This window comes from Siniperca chuatsi, linkage group LG24 (genome assembly GCF_020085105.1).
Source record: "Siniperca chuatsi isolate FFG_IHB_CAS linkage group LG24, ASM2008510v1, whole genome shotgun sequence".
Lineage (NCBI taxonomy): Eukaryota > Metazoa > Chordata > Actinopteri > Centrarchiformes > Sinipercidae > Siniperca > Siniperca chuatsi.
In genome coordinates this window covers 13,355,428-13,372,470 of record NC_058065.1, presented here as the reverse complement: position 1 = coordinate 13,372,470, position 17,043 = coordinate 13,355,428, and the positions used below count along the sequence as shown (strand labels likewise).

At 40.9% G+C, this 17,043-nt stretch overlaps 1 protein-coding gene across 1 annotated transcript; it reads right to left on the bottom strand.

Annotated features, from left to right (window-relative positions):
* Window positions 1–391: 391 nt before the first annotated feature.
* rnd3a (Rho family GTPase 3a) lies at window positions 392–15,739 on the bottom strand. The gene is made up of 5 exons (XM_044188158.1): window positions 15,441–15,739; window positions 15,043–15,130; window positions 5,447–5,556; window positions 3,381–3,515; window positions 392–3,130 (listed from the first exon to the last, which is right to left on the bottom strand). The coding sequence occupies exons 1-5, from the start codon at window positions 15,588–15,590 to the stop codon at window positions 2,882–2,884; spliced, it is 732 nt and encodes a 243-aa protein (XP_044044093.1). The 5' UTR covers window positions 15,591–15,739; the 3' UTR covers window positions 392–2,881.
* Between the last annotated feature and the right edge of the window lie 1,304 nt (window positions 15,740–17,043).

Below are 17,043 nucleotides of genomic sequence, written 5' to 3'. Positions count from 1 at the left end.
AGCTCAGAGGAAAGTGTGAGACCTGGTGAGAACCCAATAACACAAGGGTCAGAAAAATATGATCTGTGCCAACTATCAGATTGCTATCAGCCTTATTTTGTCATACTACTGTGGTTTAAAACCCTGGTCTGAAAACACCAGATTCAATGTGTTTTTCCCCCATGTTTGTTCATATATATCCGGTGAGCAAACATTTAAATTGAGTCAGATATTTTTGTCAAAGAAGTGTAAATGTGGCCTTAGAGAGCAAAATGTTTCACATGTAAATTAAGTTCCATGCAGAACATAAACCTCTTAATATATCCATAACTTATGAAGTGAAAGATCAAAATGGCTTCAATTTACCATTTTACATAATGTTTTCTCTCAATGAACAGAAAACACACTTCTCTTTAATTCCATTTGCATTTATTCTAAAGGGAAAATATATAATTCAATAAATATTGCGGCAACAACATTGGCAAAAGACATTTGAAGGTGACATCAACATTCAAGAAAACATGATAATGTACACGGAGAAGAGACAACAGCTTAGAAAATGAAGATAAGCATTGGGCCACTCAGCTGCCAAATGTGACAGCACTGGCATTTGAACAAGCTAACTGGGAAGTTGGAAAAACTACATTAAAAGTGCATCAATACCAATGATATTTAAACAGCTCCTTAATTGCATTGTTGTTAGAGGAAAAAAAAAAAACACAAATTTAAAAAAACACTGTTTCTCAAGACTTTAGAAAAGTCTAATATTGAAATTGACACATATTTGTTGTTTACATTATGACATATTTTGAAAGGAGCCCCACAGGCCTAAGTGTCGTGAAACCCAAACACTGAAATTAAAAAAAAAAATAATAATTAAAAACAAAACCTTCCTATTTGAGTTAGGCCTGGTCACACCAGAAAGTGTCACACACAATAGCTTAGATAGATACAATGAGCTTCTATTTTCTCTCTGTCATTTACTCCCTCCTGCCATTTTGTTCTCAGTATTGTACATGTCATTCTATAAAAGTAGTTCTAACAATTATTTTCATTATTGATTAATCGGCAGATTATTTTCGTGATTAACCGATTAGTCATTTAGGCGATAAAATTTACAAATTTCTCTTAGCCCACTGTGTGGTCTTTGATTTGTTTGTTCTGTCTGACCAAAACAAAGATATTCAGTTTGCCAAGTGTCATTTAGCAAGCTTGTTAGCTAAATAAAAAAAAAAAGAAAATAAGTTCACAGTTTATAAAAAAAAAAGAAAAAAAAAAGTATTTGTACCATCGACTCCTGTCTCATAACGGTCTGCAAACTGCTGCTCTTTTCTGGAGCAGTTTATACTCTGACAGAGGAGGTTAAATAAAAGTGAATGGTGCAACAAAGCTAATAAGCTGCAATAACTTCGTCCATTTTGGACTCTGGCTCTCTATTCCCTCAAGTCAGCACTGTCAAGATGGTTTACTATTGGTCAATGGCACAAATTACTAACGTTGAACTTGAAGCGCAATTTGCACAGATATACTTCCTTCCCCACGAGCGAATCCACTAATTGTGACAATTCCATTAGAAATAATAGATTTTTCTGCAAATGTCCTCTGTTTTAATTGCTGGCGTGACCGGGCCTTTTCTAAGGATTTTACCCAACAACAGAGTCTGAACACTTCACAAAATCCAAAGCAGAGAACTCTGATGTTTTCAGATCCTAATAAACAAACTTTAGTTGTTGCTTTCATTTCCACTCCCTCCCTAAAATGCAGTGGAAAAATTATTCATAGCGCAAACTGGCTGTTAGCCTGTTTGGATTTATTATTTTACACAAAATCAAAGTCAAATTTTCTTTTAAGTGTTGGTCAACTAAAGCTTTTTGGCCCACTAAGGGTCCATTAAGGGTTTCAAAGCGTGTTATGCAAATTATTTCTGTTTTCTAATTTCAAAACAGTGTCACAAATTAGTGAAAATAAAAGGCCAAATTGCATTGTTTATCACATGGACTTCAGGAAATGTTTGCCAGATCCTAGAGGCTGAAAACAGCTTAGAGCCATTTTGCTTATGGCTCCCCAATATGATACAGAGGAGTCATTATGCATCTATAGCTGTTGAGGTGAAATAAACAGGCACAGAATGGCTGTCTGACTCAAACAGCTCGGGCGTGATCAGAGGAACCGTTCAGCTCCTAGATCAGCTGTTCATGGTTGAAACTCTTCAGGATGAAGCTAAAATAAAAACAAATGATGCAGTTACACACCAATGACTTCACATTATACCGACAACATATCAGAGACAGGGGACAAACAGCGTCAGGTTTCCTTTGTTGCAGGACTAAGAAATTCTTCTTCTAATCTCCTCTGCACACAGACTAACAGTTACAGGAGCAGGGGTGAGAGTGAATCAGTTCCAAACTACAGTGACGAGTTGTTGTATAAGCCCTCCGAGCAAAAAGTCAAATCCAGTACAAACAACAGGAGCTCCTCTTCCCCAACCCAGGCAGCAGGCTTTGGCTCGCAATCAAAAGATCACATGTTCTTAAACCCTTCCTTTACAAATGAGCGTCTCCTAATGACATCACTCCTCCTGCTCATTTCCTGTTGGTGTGGAAAGCCTCAACCGCATCCGCTTCGTCCTCCCAGAGGAAGCGGATCCCTCCCCCGAGCAGGTAGTCCGCTGACAGATAGCTTCCTCATCTGGTGGGGCGGGGGGCCACATGGATTGGGACGCTACTACGCATTGAGTTTTCATTGGTGCAGAGTATTCCAGTAACATGTACATGAATTGAAGCTTATAAAACCCCTTTCCAGACAAATAAGGGGCCTTTAACATGCAGGAAACAGCGTTACCCCATAGCTTCCTGCTTGCACTGTGCTCTGTTCTCTGTCTAATCCCCCTCAGTCTGATCAGTCACATGACCGAGCAACTTTTGGCTTTGTCCTTCCGGAGGTCCGAGGCCACAGCCGCCAGGTCAGGCCTACTGGGCATGTGTGAAATCCTCTTGTTGCCGCGGGCGGCCTTGCCGCGCTTCACGTTTTTGTTGTTTTTGTTGATGCAAGCCAGCGTGGCCACGTGGAAAATGTCTCTGACGCTGTTCTCCGACTGCTGAGCCGAGCACTCGATGTAGGGCGCCGAGATCTGCTTGGCCATGCTGGAACCCTGAGGAGGAAGAGGGCAAATACGGTCACCACCAGAAGAAAAAAGGCTTGCAGATCAGGTTAGAAAGAGGTTTTAAGCACGCGCGTCAACAATGAGGAAAGGATTTTCACTTGTAGGGATCAGTTAAACATGGCTTAGAGTAGAGTACAATAAGCGATTATTCATTAATGATTTCAGTCACAAAACTGCTTTACTAATTAATTGTTTCATTCAAAAATCTGGCGCAATTTACAACACTTAATCTGCATACCTGGTCATAAGAGACTGGTGTCTGTCTGTGGTTGGAAAGCTCCACCAGTGTGCTCAGGTCAGTGCGCAGGTCTGACTTACATCCAACCAACAGCATCTTGGTGTTGGGACAGAACTCCTGGATCTCCCCTTTCCACTGTGGAGAAAGACAAAAGCTTGCAGTGATGCAACATTCAGAGAGAAGACAATGTTTCCTCTTAATTTATTCGATAGTAGCAAGAAAAATGGGAAATTATCTACCACCGCTGTAATGTAAATGTATAATATGAGCAGAAGATCAATATTTAGCAACATTTTCCCAGTAGACCACATATATAGATCATGCAAAACCTAATGTTTGAACACTTAACTGCAGTTAAATCATCATTTTCAAATATGTGTTAAAAAATGCATGTTGGCCATAATGACCTAACACAAGATCCCATGAGTCCGTCCACCCCCCCGTCACCCGCCCTTCAAGTACAAAGGTTAAAGCTGCTACTTCCTGAAGCCCCTCACGCTTTGAATCCTGGAAAGGAACTACAAATAATCCCCATGTTTCCTCCCTGACAACAATAAACGCTCTGTAATCAATGGTATTTCTCCTGGGGCTTTAATCTGAGGCTAATGTGCCTCAGGGCTGGCTGGCTGGTCAGGGGATCAACTTCATCAACGTCCAAAGAGGAAGCTGTTTTGTACGGTGTGTCGGTCACTTGCTGTATGCACAAACACCACTTGACTAAAAGCCTAGACCAATGTTAATTCTATTCTAGACACTCATTGTCTGGAACATGACCTTTGACTAACATTAATAAAACAGTTTGATCACCAGACTTTCAATTTTATTTAAAAAGACACTCACATTGTAGCTTGTGAGCAGACAGCCCAGTTAACCAGAGCAACTGGTTAACATATTTTGTAATTACTGCTAATGATACAGTGTGCAAAATAGATGTACAAGATGATATAATGGTTAGCTAGCTAACGCCAACACGATCAAACACCAAACATGAAAGCACCCTAAGTCTGATTGGGTGTGGGTTGATTCCTGTTGTATTGCCACAGGTCTTGGGTCTGTGTGCCAGTTTGTCTAATACCCGATTGGATCTGAACGCACTAGTTATCAGCTCTGATCACGAGGTGCGTCGTAATCATCGCAGGAGAAAAATGTGTTTTGTCATGTGCTGGAAAAATAATGTGTATTGCTGCTCTGTCAGCCGCGGCTGCTCATTAATTGGTGGCATCATTCTGCTGTCAGCGTTGGTGTTCTCTCTCTCTATTTGTCTATTTTCTCTGTTTGGGTCAACCACATTTTGGATCCATGTGGTCTACTGAGATCATGTCTACATGTTCTTGGGTTCCTGTCAGACTGGGGCTCCTCCTTTGGAAACCAATATATTGATGCCAGGTTGTAGGATTTCCATTGGGTCCAAAATCCAGACCTGTGAAGACCTCTAATTTAGGGCAGATGTGACTGGCTTTGTGCCAGAAACTTGGTCATGTGTAACTTTTATGGACACCTAAAATAAACACCACGAAAACAGGAAGTTCCTTTCAAAAAGTACATGGCAGCTGCGTTTTACTGTAGAAAACAATGCTTTTACATTTTTAGCCAACTTTTTCTAAGTACCATCAAAGCCTTCCACCAGTCAGATGACTGATGCTGCCTGTCCTGCTTTATGTTCAGTATACACTGACATGTGGGAGTCAGCCAGTACGACCACAGTCAGATGTTAACCACCAGCAGCTCCATGTGAGTAACTGGTGGCTACACCACAGAGAGCGTTTCTTCCTTGTTCTAGCCGCTATGGGGATTTGACCCAGCGACCTTCCAGTCGCACTACAGCTTCACCACTACACATCACAAGATCTCACGTGACTACAAAAAAAAAAAAAAAAAACAAAAAACATCTCTTGACTGTAGAACTTTTGATCCAGTTAAATGCAACATGGCCTTTGTCAGCAGACCAAAGAAAGTCAAAGTGAACAGACTTTAAAGTAAAGGAATGTTTCAAGGCTCAAGTCTTCTACTGAGGTTATCAAAGGCTTGATGATCGCTTCTTGAATGAATGAATGAATGAATGAAACCTTTTTCAGTACGCTGTCGAGTGTTTCAGGGCGGCTGATGTCGAAACAGATGAGGACAGCGTCAGAGTCTGGATAGGAGAGAGGTCTCACGTTGTCGTAGTAGGGAGATCCTGAAACAAAAAGGAAAACACTTAAACTGAAAAAGTATTCACGCAACATTCAGATTCTATTTGGCTGGTCTTTGAAGCTGTTAGGCAAGGACACAGACACATACTAATGTCTTTCTTTCAGTTCAAAATCACTTCAACCACTCGCCTCATGACTGACTAAATTTGATGCTCAATGCTATTTTGAGATCATCTTAACAGGGATCCAGCTCCAGGGACACCTGGAAAAACCTCTCTATTGGTGCGTTAGAACAGAAAATTGGACAAATTGTGTCACAAGTTTGGATTAGCACAGGTTCAAGACTGAGATGGTAGAAGGACCTTTTTACTGGGTTATTGTAGCTTCACTGAAAAGGAAATACCTGCATTGAAATGAGGGGCAGCAACCAAATCTACTGAAAACCTCAAACATATTTTCTGGAATGCATGAACACGGCCAAATCATGGCTTTAAACTTGCATTAAGCATTTCTGACAGTTATTCTCATATGACACGATTGCAGCTCAGCCATAATCCATAGCAACCAGGCGAGAAAAACAAATAATGCAGCATTGGTAGAAAAAAAATGTGCTGACTATGACAAGATCACTTGTTGAAGAAATCCTCTCCGGAGAACTTCAGAGCGAGAAAATGACTCCCTCCTCAAAATTGAAACCATATGTGAGGGAGACGCCCACCTCTCCGCCAGACTTAAACATCTCCGGAGGGGAGGGGAGGGTGGCGTCATGTCAAGGTGAGTCAAGATCACATGACGACCAAGAGCTGACCACACACAACCGGCTGCCAAGAATCTGGAGAATTTTGTTTTTGGTAACTGAAGGTTCCCCTGGGAGGTCCTTTCTAAACACTGCTGTGGAGAAAAGCCAGGAATGTACACACACACACACACACACACGGGAGACGATATTTAAACAACCCACGCTTCCTTCCAGGCCTGGGCCTCGCACAACGAAGCATGACACTAGCCAATGTGTGCACAATAAATGCACCACTGCTGCATACAGAAATCTGAACTGTATCTATGTCCATAATCATACATTCCGATGTGTTTGAGCCAGGAATGTCCAGGGGCCACTGCTCCATCCAACGGGGACAATAAACAATACTGTGACAGCTGTACACCTAGTGAGTGCAACAACGTAATATTAAAATTATATGATAATATTAGACATAACACCTTTGTTTGACCAGGGTTGTGCTGCTGACAAATATTTAAAATCAATATTTTGCCTTCAAAAGAACTTGACAATTCATCTGTATCTAGAAAACCACACTAATCCACTGTAGCGCACATTCAGTTATAACAACTACATTACTATGCTAAAAATGTGATTTTCATTATTCTTCGCCCCATATTTAAAAGTGGAATTATATTTAGTGATGCCTGCTATTTAGTTTTTCCCACTTCTGGTACTTATGACAAACTGCCGGTAAGTCGCGTCTGACAATTAAAGCTGAAGATATCAGATGTGCTAGAAGTTACGTTAGCTAAAGTTAGCTAACGTTATAATGTCCCAGATGGACAGGAAAAGCTGCGGCTCAGCTCTGAAGGCTCCGTTGATCCCGATTAAGATATTGATGTGATGGACTTAAAAAGTATACAAGGCACTCCAACTATTATTTACTATCTGCTAGCATTAGCTGTCGAACAGTACTCGACTGCTATCTAGCTATATCACGTCGAGCTGGAAAATTACAGTCAGCTAATGCTAGATTGTTTAATGACCGACAGACTAAAGACTGTCCTCTTTTTGGACAGCAAAAAGATACAATCCTTGCCAACCTTATATCGGAGTGCCGTTTCTCTCCAACAAACCTAAAATTTGGCTACACGTACAGACACCAATTTACAATCCACGCAACAGTATAACAATCCTTGATTGTATGGAGGACATTTGGCGCAGGGAGGTTGTAGTGACAAGGCATTTTATGTTTTAAAAACGCAATAGCGTGCTCAAAGCCTGAATCCCACAGTATCACTTTTCCAAATGTTGATACACACAGGCCATCCAGGATGCAGCTAATTTCTGCCTTAATGCCTTTTATTGTTTCAAAAACTGAAAGTCAGTTAACTATGGACGCCAGAAATTACACAAAATAAATTATTTTGATGTCTTGATCTAAACATGATGTGTTTCAGATGGGAACAGGCTTGTTATTTCCCAACGACTTTCTGCTTTCCCGACTCACTCCCCAAGGATCTTTTGGAAAGCCGTCTGATAGGTGACACCGCCTAAACAAAAAAAAAAAGGCCCGACTGAGCAGCTATCATCGACACAGCACAGGAAGTACAAGGCGAGGAGGAATGTGGGATCCCCCGCAAGAATTTATTGCCCAGTTTTCATGGCTGTCTCACAATCAATCACAACCACATTGCATTGTTTGAAGGTTTTTTCCCCCCGCCCTCACTGCCTGGAACCAATCACTGGAAAAATAAGACCCTGCGACTGAATGGGTAAGCTGTAGAGTCTGTTGACATTTTACAATGAATTGATTGTTTTTGCCAATGCAAAGAGAGGAAACACACATATCTGAGTTGCTGGGTGCAGTGTGTGAGGTCTTGTTTTCAAAGTGTCTGCACATATTCCTGTGAATTTACCTGGAGATTAGAGTATTTATAGCTGCAAATCCCCTAAGTTCGCTGCAAACCATTTCAAGCTGCACAACATAAACTGGAAAATGAAGAGTAAAGTCAATTTCACAATTTGCATGTGGCGTGTTGAAGTGTGTGTATAGGTCTGCTTTCAGAAGACTTTTAGCAGGAGACGTTTCTTTTCTGCCATTTATAGCGGAGTCGTAACTGCATTAGGCCTGCGTCTGAGACTAAACTCTGCTTAAAAAGGTCATCTTCCTGCCAACTGGAAAGATAAGAGGAAATCCAAGAGCAAACACACACACACACACACACACACACACACACACACACAAAGACCTGGTGACTGTCATCTAATTAGCTCCTGTCATTGTTCTCCCACAGGATCTCTAAATCTGGAAGGAAGACACACACCCTGTCCACCCTCTCTGCCCTTTAAAGACACACACACTGACACATACTCTCCAGCCCCCTCGCCTGCTCTTAAACATATTCTCCTTTGTACCTTGCTAACACCAAATGAACACTGCTGTGCACAATGACAGGAGAGGATACAGTATAATGTGAAACAATACCGAACGTCCAGTGTGGTCCTGATGAAAAAACCCCCAAAAACAAATGACTAAGTAGAAACTCTTCCAATATGTAAAAAATATTCCTTCCTGGTTTGTTAATATGCTTTTTCAGGCTGGTTGCCACAGCTGGGAGGAAAAGCACCACTTAATGCAATAAATACACATGAAACGAGTTGCAAAATACATTTTGCCCTATTCATGTAATGTGACTCATTCAAATTCCCAGATGTTCATGGATAGCCACAAATTTCCTGATGTTGCCTATCTAAAATACAGTTCTAAAATATTTTGTGATGTTCAAGACATCCCACTTTTTGTAGGAAGCCTCCAAACAAATGGCTTTATGACATGGAAATTTACTATCTCACACAGTCTCGAGGTAAGCCAGCTGCGTCTGACAGTCTGGAGGTATGGCAACAGGTCTGCAGACTTGCTGATTTACCGCATAGCTAACATAGCTGAGCAGAACTGAGCTGAGGGGATGTGAGCGCGTGCGTGCGTGCGTGTGTGTGGAGAGGCGTTAAGCCATCAGGGACACCTGTAGAAACAAAAAACAGCGACAGGCACGTCCAGCCTTCCTACACCATCGAGCTTATTAAATATATAACCTTTCACAAGCCAGACACATTAAACACAAACAGAGAAGACAAAGGGCAATTTAAACTGAAGTAACCTGAACCAATATCAGCTGCAGTTGCTGTGGTTACCAAGATATCTGTTGCTGCAAACACTGCCATCCTTCCATTTAAAATTTGATATGGCATCATGCTAATATGATATAAATACAGTATGATGATGCGCTATGTTACATTACAATATGATAAGAAATGCTACGCTACAATGCTATATATTTTATGATACGATCTGTTAAGATGTGATGATACATTACAATGCCACTATAAGACATGTTAAGTTTTGATGTTACGATACAATACGTTACCATAACACAAGTTATGATAATAAATGAGATATGTTACAATATGGTATGTTACTGGAAGATAAGATAGTTTAAGATACTTTCCGAAATGATATGTAGTGATACAATACGCTATGTTACAATAAGATATGCTATCTGTAAGACATTTTATGATGCATTGTGTTATGATGAAATATGTTATGAGTGACACTATGTTAAAATACCATGTTATGATGCAATATGTTACGAAACAATATGCTATGTTACACTATATGTTTAGATACAATATATGTTATATTTTATATTACAGTGTGATGTTACAATATATACAATGTTATGATACAATATGTTACGATAAGATACGTTATAATACAATAAGACACTGCTGAACTGAAGAGTTTCAGTACCTATACATAAATTATACTTTTCAATACCTTAGTTTGAAGAATATATACTATACATTTTTTCCATTTAATAAAATATACCAAACTTCTCGATGCTTCAGTGTTTAAGTTAAAAAAAAAAAAAGTCCAGTATGTAACATTTAGGATGGAATATTATCTTTATAAGTATGTTTTAATTAGTGTATAATCACCTGAAAATAAGAAACGTTGTGTTATCATTACCTTAAGCCGTTTTTATCTACATAGGGAGGGGGTCCCCTTCCACGGAGGTCGCCATGTTTCTACAGTAGCCCAGCACGGACAAACCAATACACTGGCTCTAGGTAGGGCCTTTCGCAACTTTCACGACCACCGTAGTTTCCTCTCCACGCTTGGAATGGGAGGATGATCCAAGTGGTATTCAAATTTCAACGCTAAATGCCACTAAATCTTACATACTGGACCCTTTAACACAAGCAGACAACCAATACTTTTGGCTGAAAAAGACACTCTAAAAATCAGCAAAGTTATGATTTAGATCAGGAAATATCTGATTAAAGTATAGGAAAAAAGAAATACCCAGCCCTAGTGTATATGGTTGTTCTGCCTCCCTTTTGATCCAGTTGTTTTTGTGAAATGTAACTTATCGTGGATAAGTGTCCAACAAGACAAACATTCATCTCTCAGATCTCTCAGATCTCATCTCACATATCAGAGTTAAACACTACCAGATGTGAATGCACCTAAAACACACTATAAAAGATCCACATAAATTATCTCTGGGAGGTGCCACGCTAACAACAAAGTGTGAATCAAGTATGACTCTACGTTACAACTAATACAAAAACCCAAATGAAGTTTAACGTGCATTCAAACAGGCAGCACATTTGAGCAGGTGAAAGGCAGGACACGGCGAGCCAAGAATGCAAGGTGTTCAGTGTCAAGACCGGACACAGATTTTAATGTCAGGTGCAACATCACGCAGAAAGCCTTTCCACGACATTAGTAGACAGGAAGTCTATTAATCTCTCCCACTGTCCTTTACTTCATACACTGTATCACCACCGTTGGCTCAAGGCTCTCTCGCCAGTCGGCAAATTCCAGTGTGATTCAATTTCCCCTTGGAAACGAGGTAGGGCTTTAGTGAACCACGCCACTTCTCTTTCACTCCGCTAAGGATCTGGGCCTGCTGGGTACAATAGGGGTCTTTGTAGAGGAAGAAGTAGAAACCTTTAGTCTGAGGAATGCCAGACATGCGGCTCCAATTCGCTGAGCCCAGAAATGTGATCCAATGCAACAATGGCTGCCGACAGAGGAATGGAGGGGGCACAGTGAGTGTGAGGAGCTTACGGAGTGCATGAAAAAGTCCCATAGTTAAACTGTCCAGTATTGCAGGGGAAACAGCACATGCAACATGCTCTAGAAACTACAGAAGGAATTGATAATCTGGGCTCCTCTAACTGAAACGATGACCTCTGTCATTATGTATTTCCCTTTAAAACTACTTTATCTGACTGACTGTCTTCCTGTTTTTTTAAAGTGGGTCATCTTTTAATGTGCAGAGTCGGCAGCTGTTCAAATCAGCATTAACACAAAACAACAAGAACTTTCCCATGAGGTTCCCCAGGATTATCAAATGAGTTCCATGGGGTCTAACATGTGTGTCTCTTTGGGAGTCCTTGATGTGAAAATGAGTGTTCCTGTGCCTTTATGGTAAGAATTTATTGAAGCTTTTATTTTTCCCAGCTTTGGAAAATCGCCAAAGAAAGTTGGAACAAAAATCTCAGACGGATTTCTGAAGTAAGAAAAATACTAAGCTGTTTCCTGCAGTCCACCCCAGCATAAGTACATTATGACTATTTTACCAGTGCAAAGGTGCGCAATCTGTTTAATCAATCTTCCATGAGCCTGGGATTAGCACTGAAACGATTAGTTGATTGACAGAAAATGAAAGAACAGCAATTTTAAAGCTACTCTAATCAACATTTTATTATAACCAATGGGTCAGATGACTATGTGTAATGTGAAAGGGGTCACTCATAGTGATGAACCCACAGAATTATAAACCAGACTCTGCCGTTCCTCCCAGTTCTACGGACCTTTTCAGCGTCTTTCAGCTATTTGTTTTGTTTCCCAGCCCAAAACTTTACTGTTTTGGTTAACTTTCACCACTCTCATAGCATTCTTTCCAGACGCAACAAGCAGCTGTTTTCAGCGAAAAAAGCTATAATAAACCCACCAAACAGCAGTCAGACAAAGTTAGTGGCTAGCTTGTGAACATAGTGGAACATTAAGCAGCTTGAGAGCCAGGTATATTTCTCAGGAGTTGGTGGACAACAAACCAGAGCTAAAAGGAGAGTGAGTACTGGACTTATCATGAAATGAATGAATGAATGTGAATATTGCTCCGTATCTGCTGGATGTGTAAATAAGCAACTGTTTGCTAACACGTTAGCCATTAGCCACAAGTATGTCAGTGTTGTTTACAGCTTGTTGTGCTGCCCCCATGTAGTCATAAAATCCATTTATTACAGGTTAAAAAAAACAAAAAAAAAAAAAAAAAAAAAAACAAAACACCAAATTGTAAAAATTCCAAAACATTTGCTGGTTCCAGCTTCTCTAATGTGAGATTTTCTGCTTGTCTCTTTTTTTTTTTTTTTTTTTTTTTTTTTTAGGACTGTAAATTAAATATCTTTGGGTTTTGACCTGTTGGACAAGCAATTTAAAGACATCACCTTGGGCTCTGGGAAAGTGTCCTTGCTGTTTTTTTTGCTATTTTCTAGCATTTTAAAAAGTAAATTGTCAATAATGAAATTAGTAATTAGTTGCAGCCCTGCCTGAGATTACCTACTTATAGGCTTTGAGATGCTTTTGTGCTCATTTCAACTCTAAATGAGAAGAGGCCTCAGGCACACAGGCGCTGAGCAACAGGGGTTGTTTACCTTCACTGTCTTCCTATCCTCCTGTTTGACTCTCAAACAAACACCTTTGCAGCTCATTTAGACATGCGGGCCGCCAGACAGACAGCGTAAACCGCTTCCTCTGCTGGTGAAAGACATGCGAAGCATCAAAGGCTGCGCCTCGGCCCCAACAGGCCCCACCCTGAGTCCGGGAAGCAAAGCTCGCACAGACAAGCAGGGTGGGGGACAAATGGAAGGCAATACAACTGGCAGGCATTTACCTTAATGACCTGAATTACTCCCATCAACCTCCCTTTTAAAAACACACACCAACACACACATACATATACACACCAGGCCGCTCATTAGGCCACTTATCACTGCAGAACAAAAGACCACCACCATGTGTGTAGGTGTGTGTTTTTGAGTGAGAGGGGGTGGCAGTCCCAGGTGTTTGTCTCCGTCTCTGCGTCCTGGTCTTTGTCCAAGTGCATGCTGGGGTTACACACACACACACACACACACCCTCCCCAGCACGCCTCAGGAGATAAGGGATCGATTTGATTGGCCATGGCCGACGGGTGTCTCTACAAAGGGACCAGTCAAGCCGAAAGCTGTATCAATCAGTCAGTAGGTTTGTGTGCATGTGTTTTGGGGGGGGGGGGTCTAGCTCCATCTCAGACCCACTGATCTAATAGGAGCCGCGTCCCCCCTCTTGTTGTTTTATGAGGCAGAGAGAAAAAGAAAAATGGCTCCAGGCGGCCAGCCAACACAGCGCAATAAAAACAAAATTCTCACTCTGGCCTGCTTTGATTTCGTCGCCTTTCCACTTCCACAACACACACACACACACACACACACACACACACACACACACACACACATACAGCAGGGGAGCAAGAATTTGAGATTTGAGCTCCTTGTTTTGCTTGCTTGTAGTGTTACTGAGCCTCGAAATGAGGATTATCTGCTAATGCTTTCCTTTTCATTTCCTCTTAAGTACAAAACACAACAAAAGGCCAAAAAAAAATATAACTTTGCTATAAAAATGCTGCTTTTGCTGCTCAAAAGACGTCCAGCTGTTGAAATGTAAAATCAGAATTTGTAAATTGATTCTGCAGTTTTGTTTCTTTTGGAGGAGAAAAAAAAGTTTCACGCTGATCTTTACGTTCGACAAAAGTTACTCAAACAAACATCGCTCAGCAATTCCAGGCCAGAGACCAGCAACAGCTGGCTCGTCCCTGCCCATCACACACACACACACACACACACACACACACACACACACAGACAGACCACATGCTCGCACACGCAACATACGCCTCACTCACGCCTGACTGCTGTGCTATTCACTGCTCCGGCATTGATGGATGGGAAAGTGGGTTTGTTTACACACACATTTAAGCACACACAGGGGATGCAGCAGCTGGTTTGGACCCTGAACACAAAGTCCAACCAACAAGCGATAAAAGCTGGAGAGAGCCAGTACACGTGTTGCACAACTAAACTTTCCCCAAAACCGAAATAGGAAGAATTTCAAAATGTGTTCTCCAGATGTTTGAATATGCCTCCATTCAGCCGATCATTATCTTTCCTTTCCGGTTTCTGCTGTAGCATTGCTCAGCTGGGAAGAATTCATTAATCAAATCCAGCACTTTGAGGCATTTCTGTGTTAACACTAAACTACTCATGTTTCAATGTAGGTAAAAGGTGAGCCACTTACTAATCTGACGGGAAATGTGTCTGACTTGTAGGAACAGGAACTCCAGACTATGAGAAAAGGATTAACCCAGCTTTATTGATTAAAATGGGTCACAGATTAATTTCATTATTCAAAAAAATGCAAGCCTGGGCCTCTTTATATCTCATGATTTAGACATTTTGAGGGAAATACCCCAGCATCAGTGTTAATTTATGAAAATATGGCCAGAAGTGGATGGAATTTTATCCCTATCTGATCATCTCTAATCAGCAGGGAGCAGTTTGCATGTCCAGAGGAGTGGCAGGAGGGTTTGTGCAAGTGACCTGCCTGCTTGGACATGTCCCGACATTTCACAAGAAATGATTTACAGTGACACACAACATGAGGCAAACAGAGAGGTGATGGTGACGGCATAATTACCTGAGGTGTCCCACAAACTGAGCTCAATCCTCTGCGTGTCGATTTCAAAACTGGCGGTGTAGTTTTCAAACACTGTGGGGACGTAGCTCTGCAGGAAATGGAAATGTTTACATCTTAAACTTTGATGAAAATTACCAAAAATTAAGCTTCTAAAAACTCAACTAGTATCCTAATACTACAGCACTGTTACCACTATTAGACCTAAATTTATTATATATACACACACACATATTTCATATACACAATGCGTGTCCTTCATCATTATTGGAGCATTAACCCAGCTGACACATCCATCTCCATAAAAGCACGACATGTTTGGTTATCAGTGCACTGTGTATTAATAAAAGCAGGTTAATTAGCGTCATGTTCATCAGTCTGCGGGGTTTACAGGGTCTCACCTCAGGGAAGCAGTCCTTGGCGAACACGTGAAGCAGGGCAGTCTTCCCGCACTGGCTGTCTCCCACCACCACTATCTTACACTTAACACTCTGACTGGGATCCATGCCGGATTTCAGAGATAATTTCTGACACGAGCGTCTCTCCTTCATTGATTTCAGTCGGGATTAAGTATAAAAAAATGAGTCCAATCCTGTATGTGCGTCGAGATGTGAAGCGACAGCTGCGGTCGCGGTAACTCCCAGCTTGCCTGCCTTCCCCCGGTGTCTCCGCCTGCTCTGAGCCGGTAAAAAGCCATTTGCCTGTATTTATAACGTCGCAGGAGCCAATGGCAGCAGTGTGGAGGAGGCTCGTCCCTCCCGCGAGCCTCCACACAGACTCAGAGCAGCCTGCTGGGCCTGTCCTCCATCATGGCGCCCCCGTTTGGACTACACTGACTGACCACAGCTTTTCTGTCAAATATAAAACATCATAATATATACAATATAATATGTATCATATATGTATACAATAGTAAATGGCAAGACACCAACCTACAACTCAGTCTGTGGCACACAAAATGCCAGTAAGTGTCAATGTGTTGCCTGCATGCAGTAAGGGCTGCCATTTTGCTTTTTTCCTAATATTTTTTAGAAATGTGAAAAATTCAAATCTGGGGCAAGGCTACTCCTGGTTTAGGGGCATCTTCCCACACAGCTATATTTTCCTAGTTTGATTATTGTTGATGTGTTAAAATGAATAACAGATACAAAATCTGATACAGTTAAAACATTATATCGTGTTTCCACGAAAGGAGATCAGCTCATAATGCTTATGAGCTTGTTTGCTTAGAGCAATCTATCTGCTAACTACTGTTAGCACACCATGGATGTATTATAAGACCTTATAAGGTCTAGGTATTATAATAGATCCATGTAGCATACAGATGAAAAGAAGATTAGTGAGGAGTTAACCATAATTTAGTCATAGACCTGTCTGAATTGAAATTATTTTCAATTGAGGCTTAAAGTCAAGCTAAACCTCATTCAAGTAGCAAAATATTAACAATAAAATTTACAAGTTAAACAATTTTATTTTACTCAGTATGAGTTTGAAATCATTCGGAACAAATACTCCTGATAGTATTCTTTATGTAAATTATAAAATGTGTAAATACCTAAAATCAACATTACTCCCAACCAGGGCCAATAAGCTAAAACTTATTTTGTACATGTATATCCTCTACCAACACCCAAAAGTGGGTTGGTTTACATATGATCATACTGTACACACTTGAATCACATTCAAAAACCTTGTCTTTTTTCAGTAAATGCACAGTGTACATGAAAAGAATTATTACATGAATAAAAGTCATATCTTCCCAGTAAATTCACCTGTAATGTTACTGATGAATTTAAAGCACCCAGTGTTGCACTGTTTACCACTGGGAGAAATAATTTACTGGGTAATATATTCCCAGGGATATCGTTTACTACACAAACGATATGCTAATTGTGGCACTTTCAATAAAAGATGTGCTTTAAAAATGTTTCTACTGGGCTAGAGTGCCATAAAGGGCCATAAAGGGCCCGTCAAGGCTCCTGTAACTCACATGGAGTCAAATTT

Bases quoted from the DNA above. Each gene is read 5' to 3' on its own strand.
- rnd3a (XM_044188158.1), bottom strand. From the start codon at position 15,590: ATGAAGGAGAGACGCTCGTGTCAGAAATTATCTCTGAAATCCGGCATG. The intron at 15,131-15,440 runs GTGAGACCCTGT...CATTTCCTGCAG, and splicing joins CCAAGGACTGCTTCCCTGAG to AGCTACGTCCCCACAGTGTT. The intron at 3,131-3,380 runs GTATGCAGATTA...CTTCCTCCTCAG, and splicing joins CACCAGTCTCTTATGACCAG to GGTTCCAGCATGGCCAAGCA.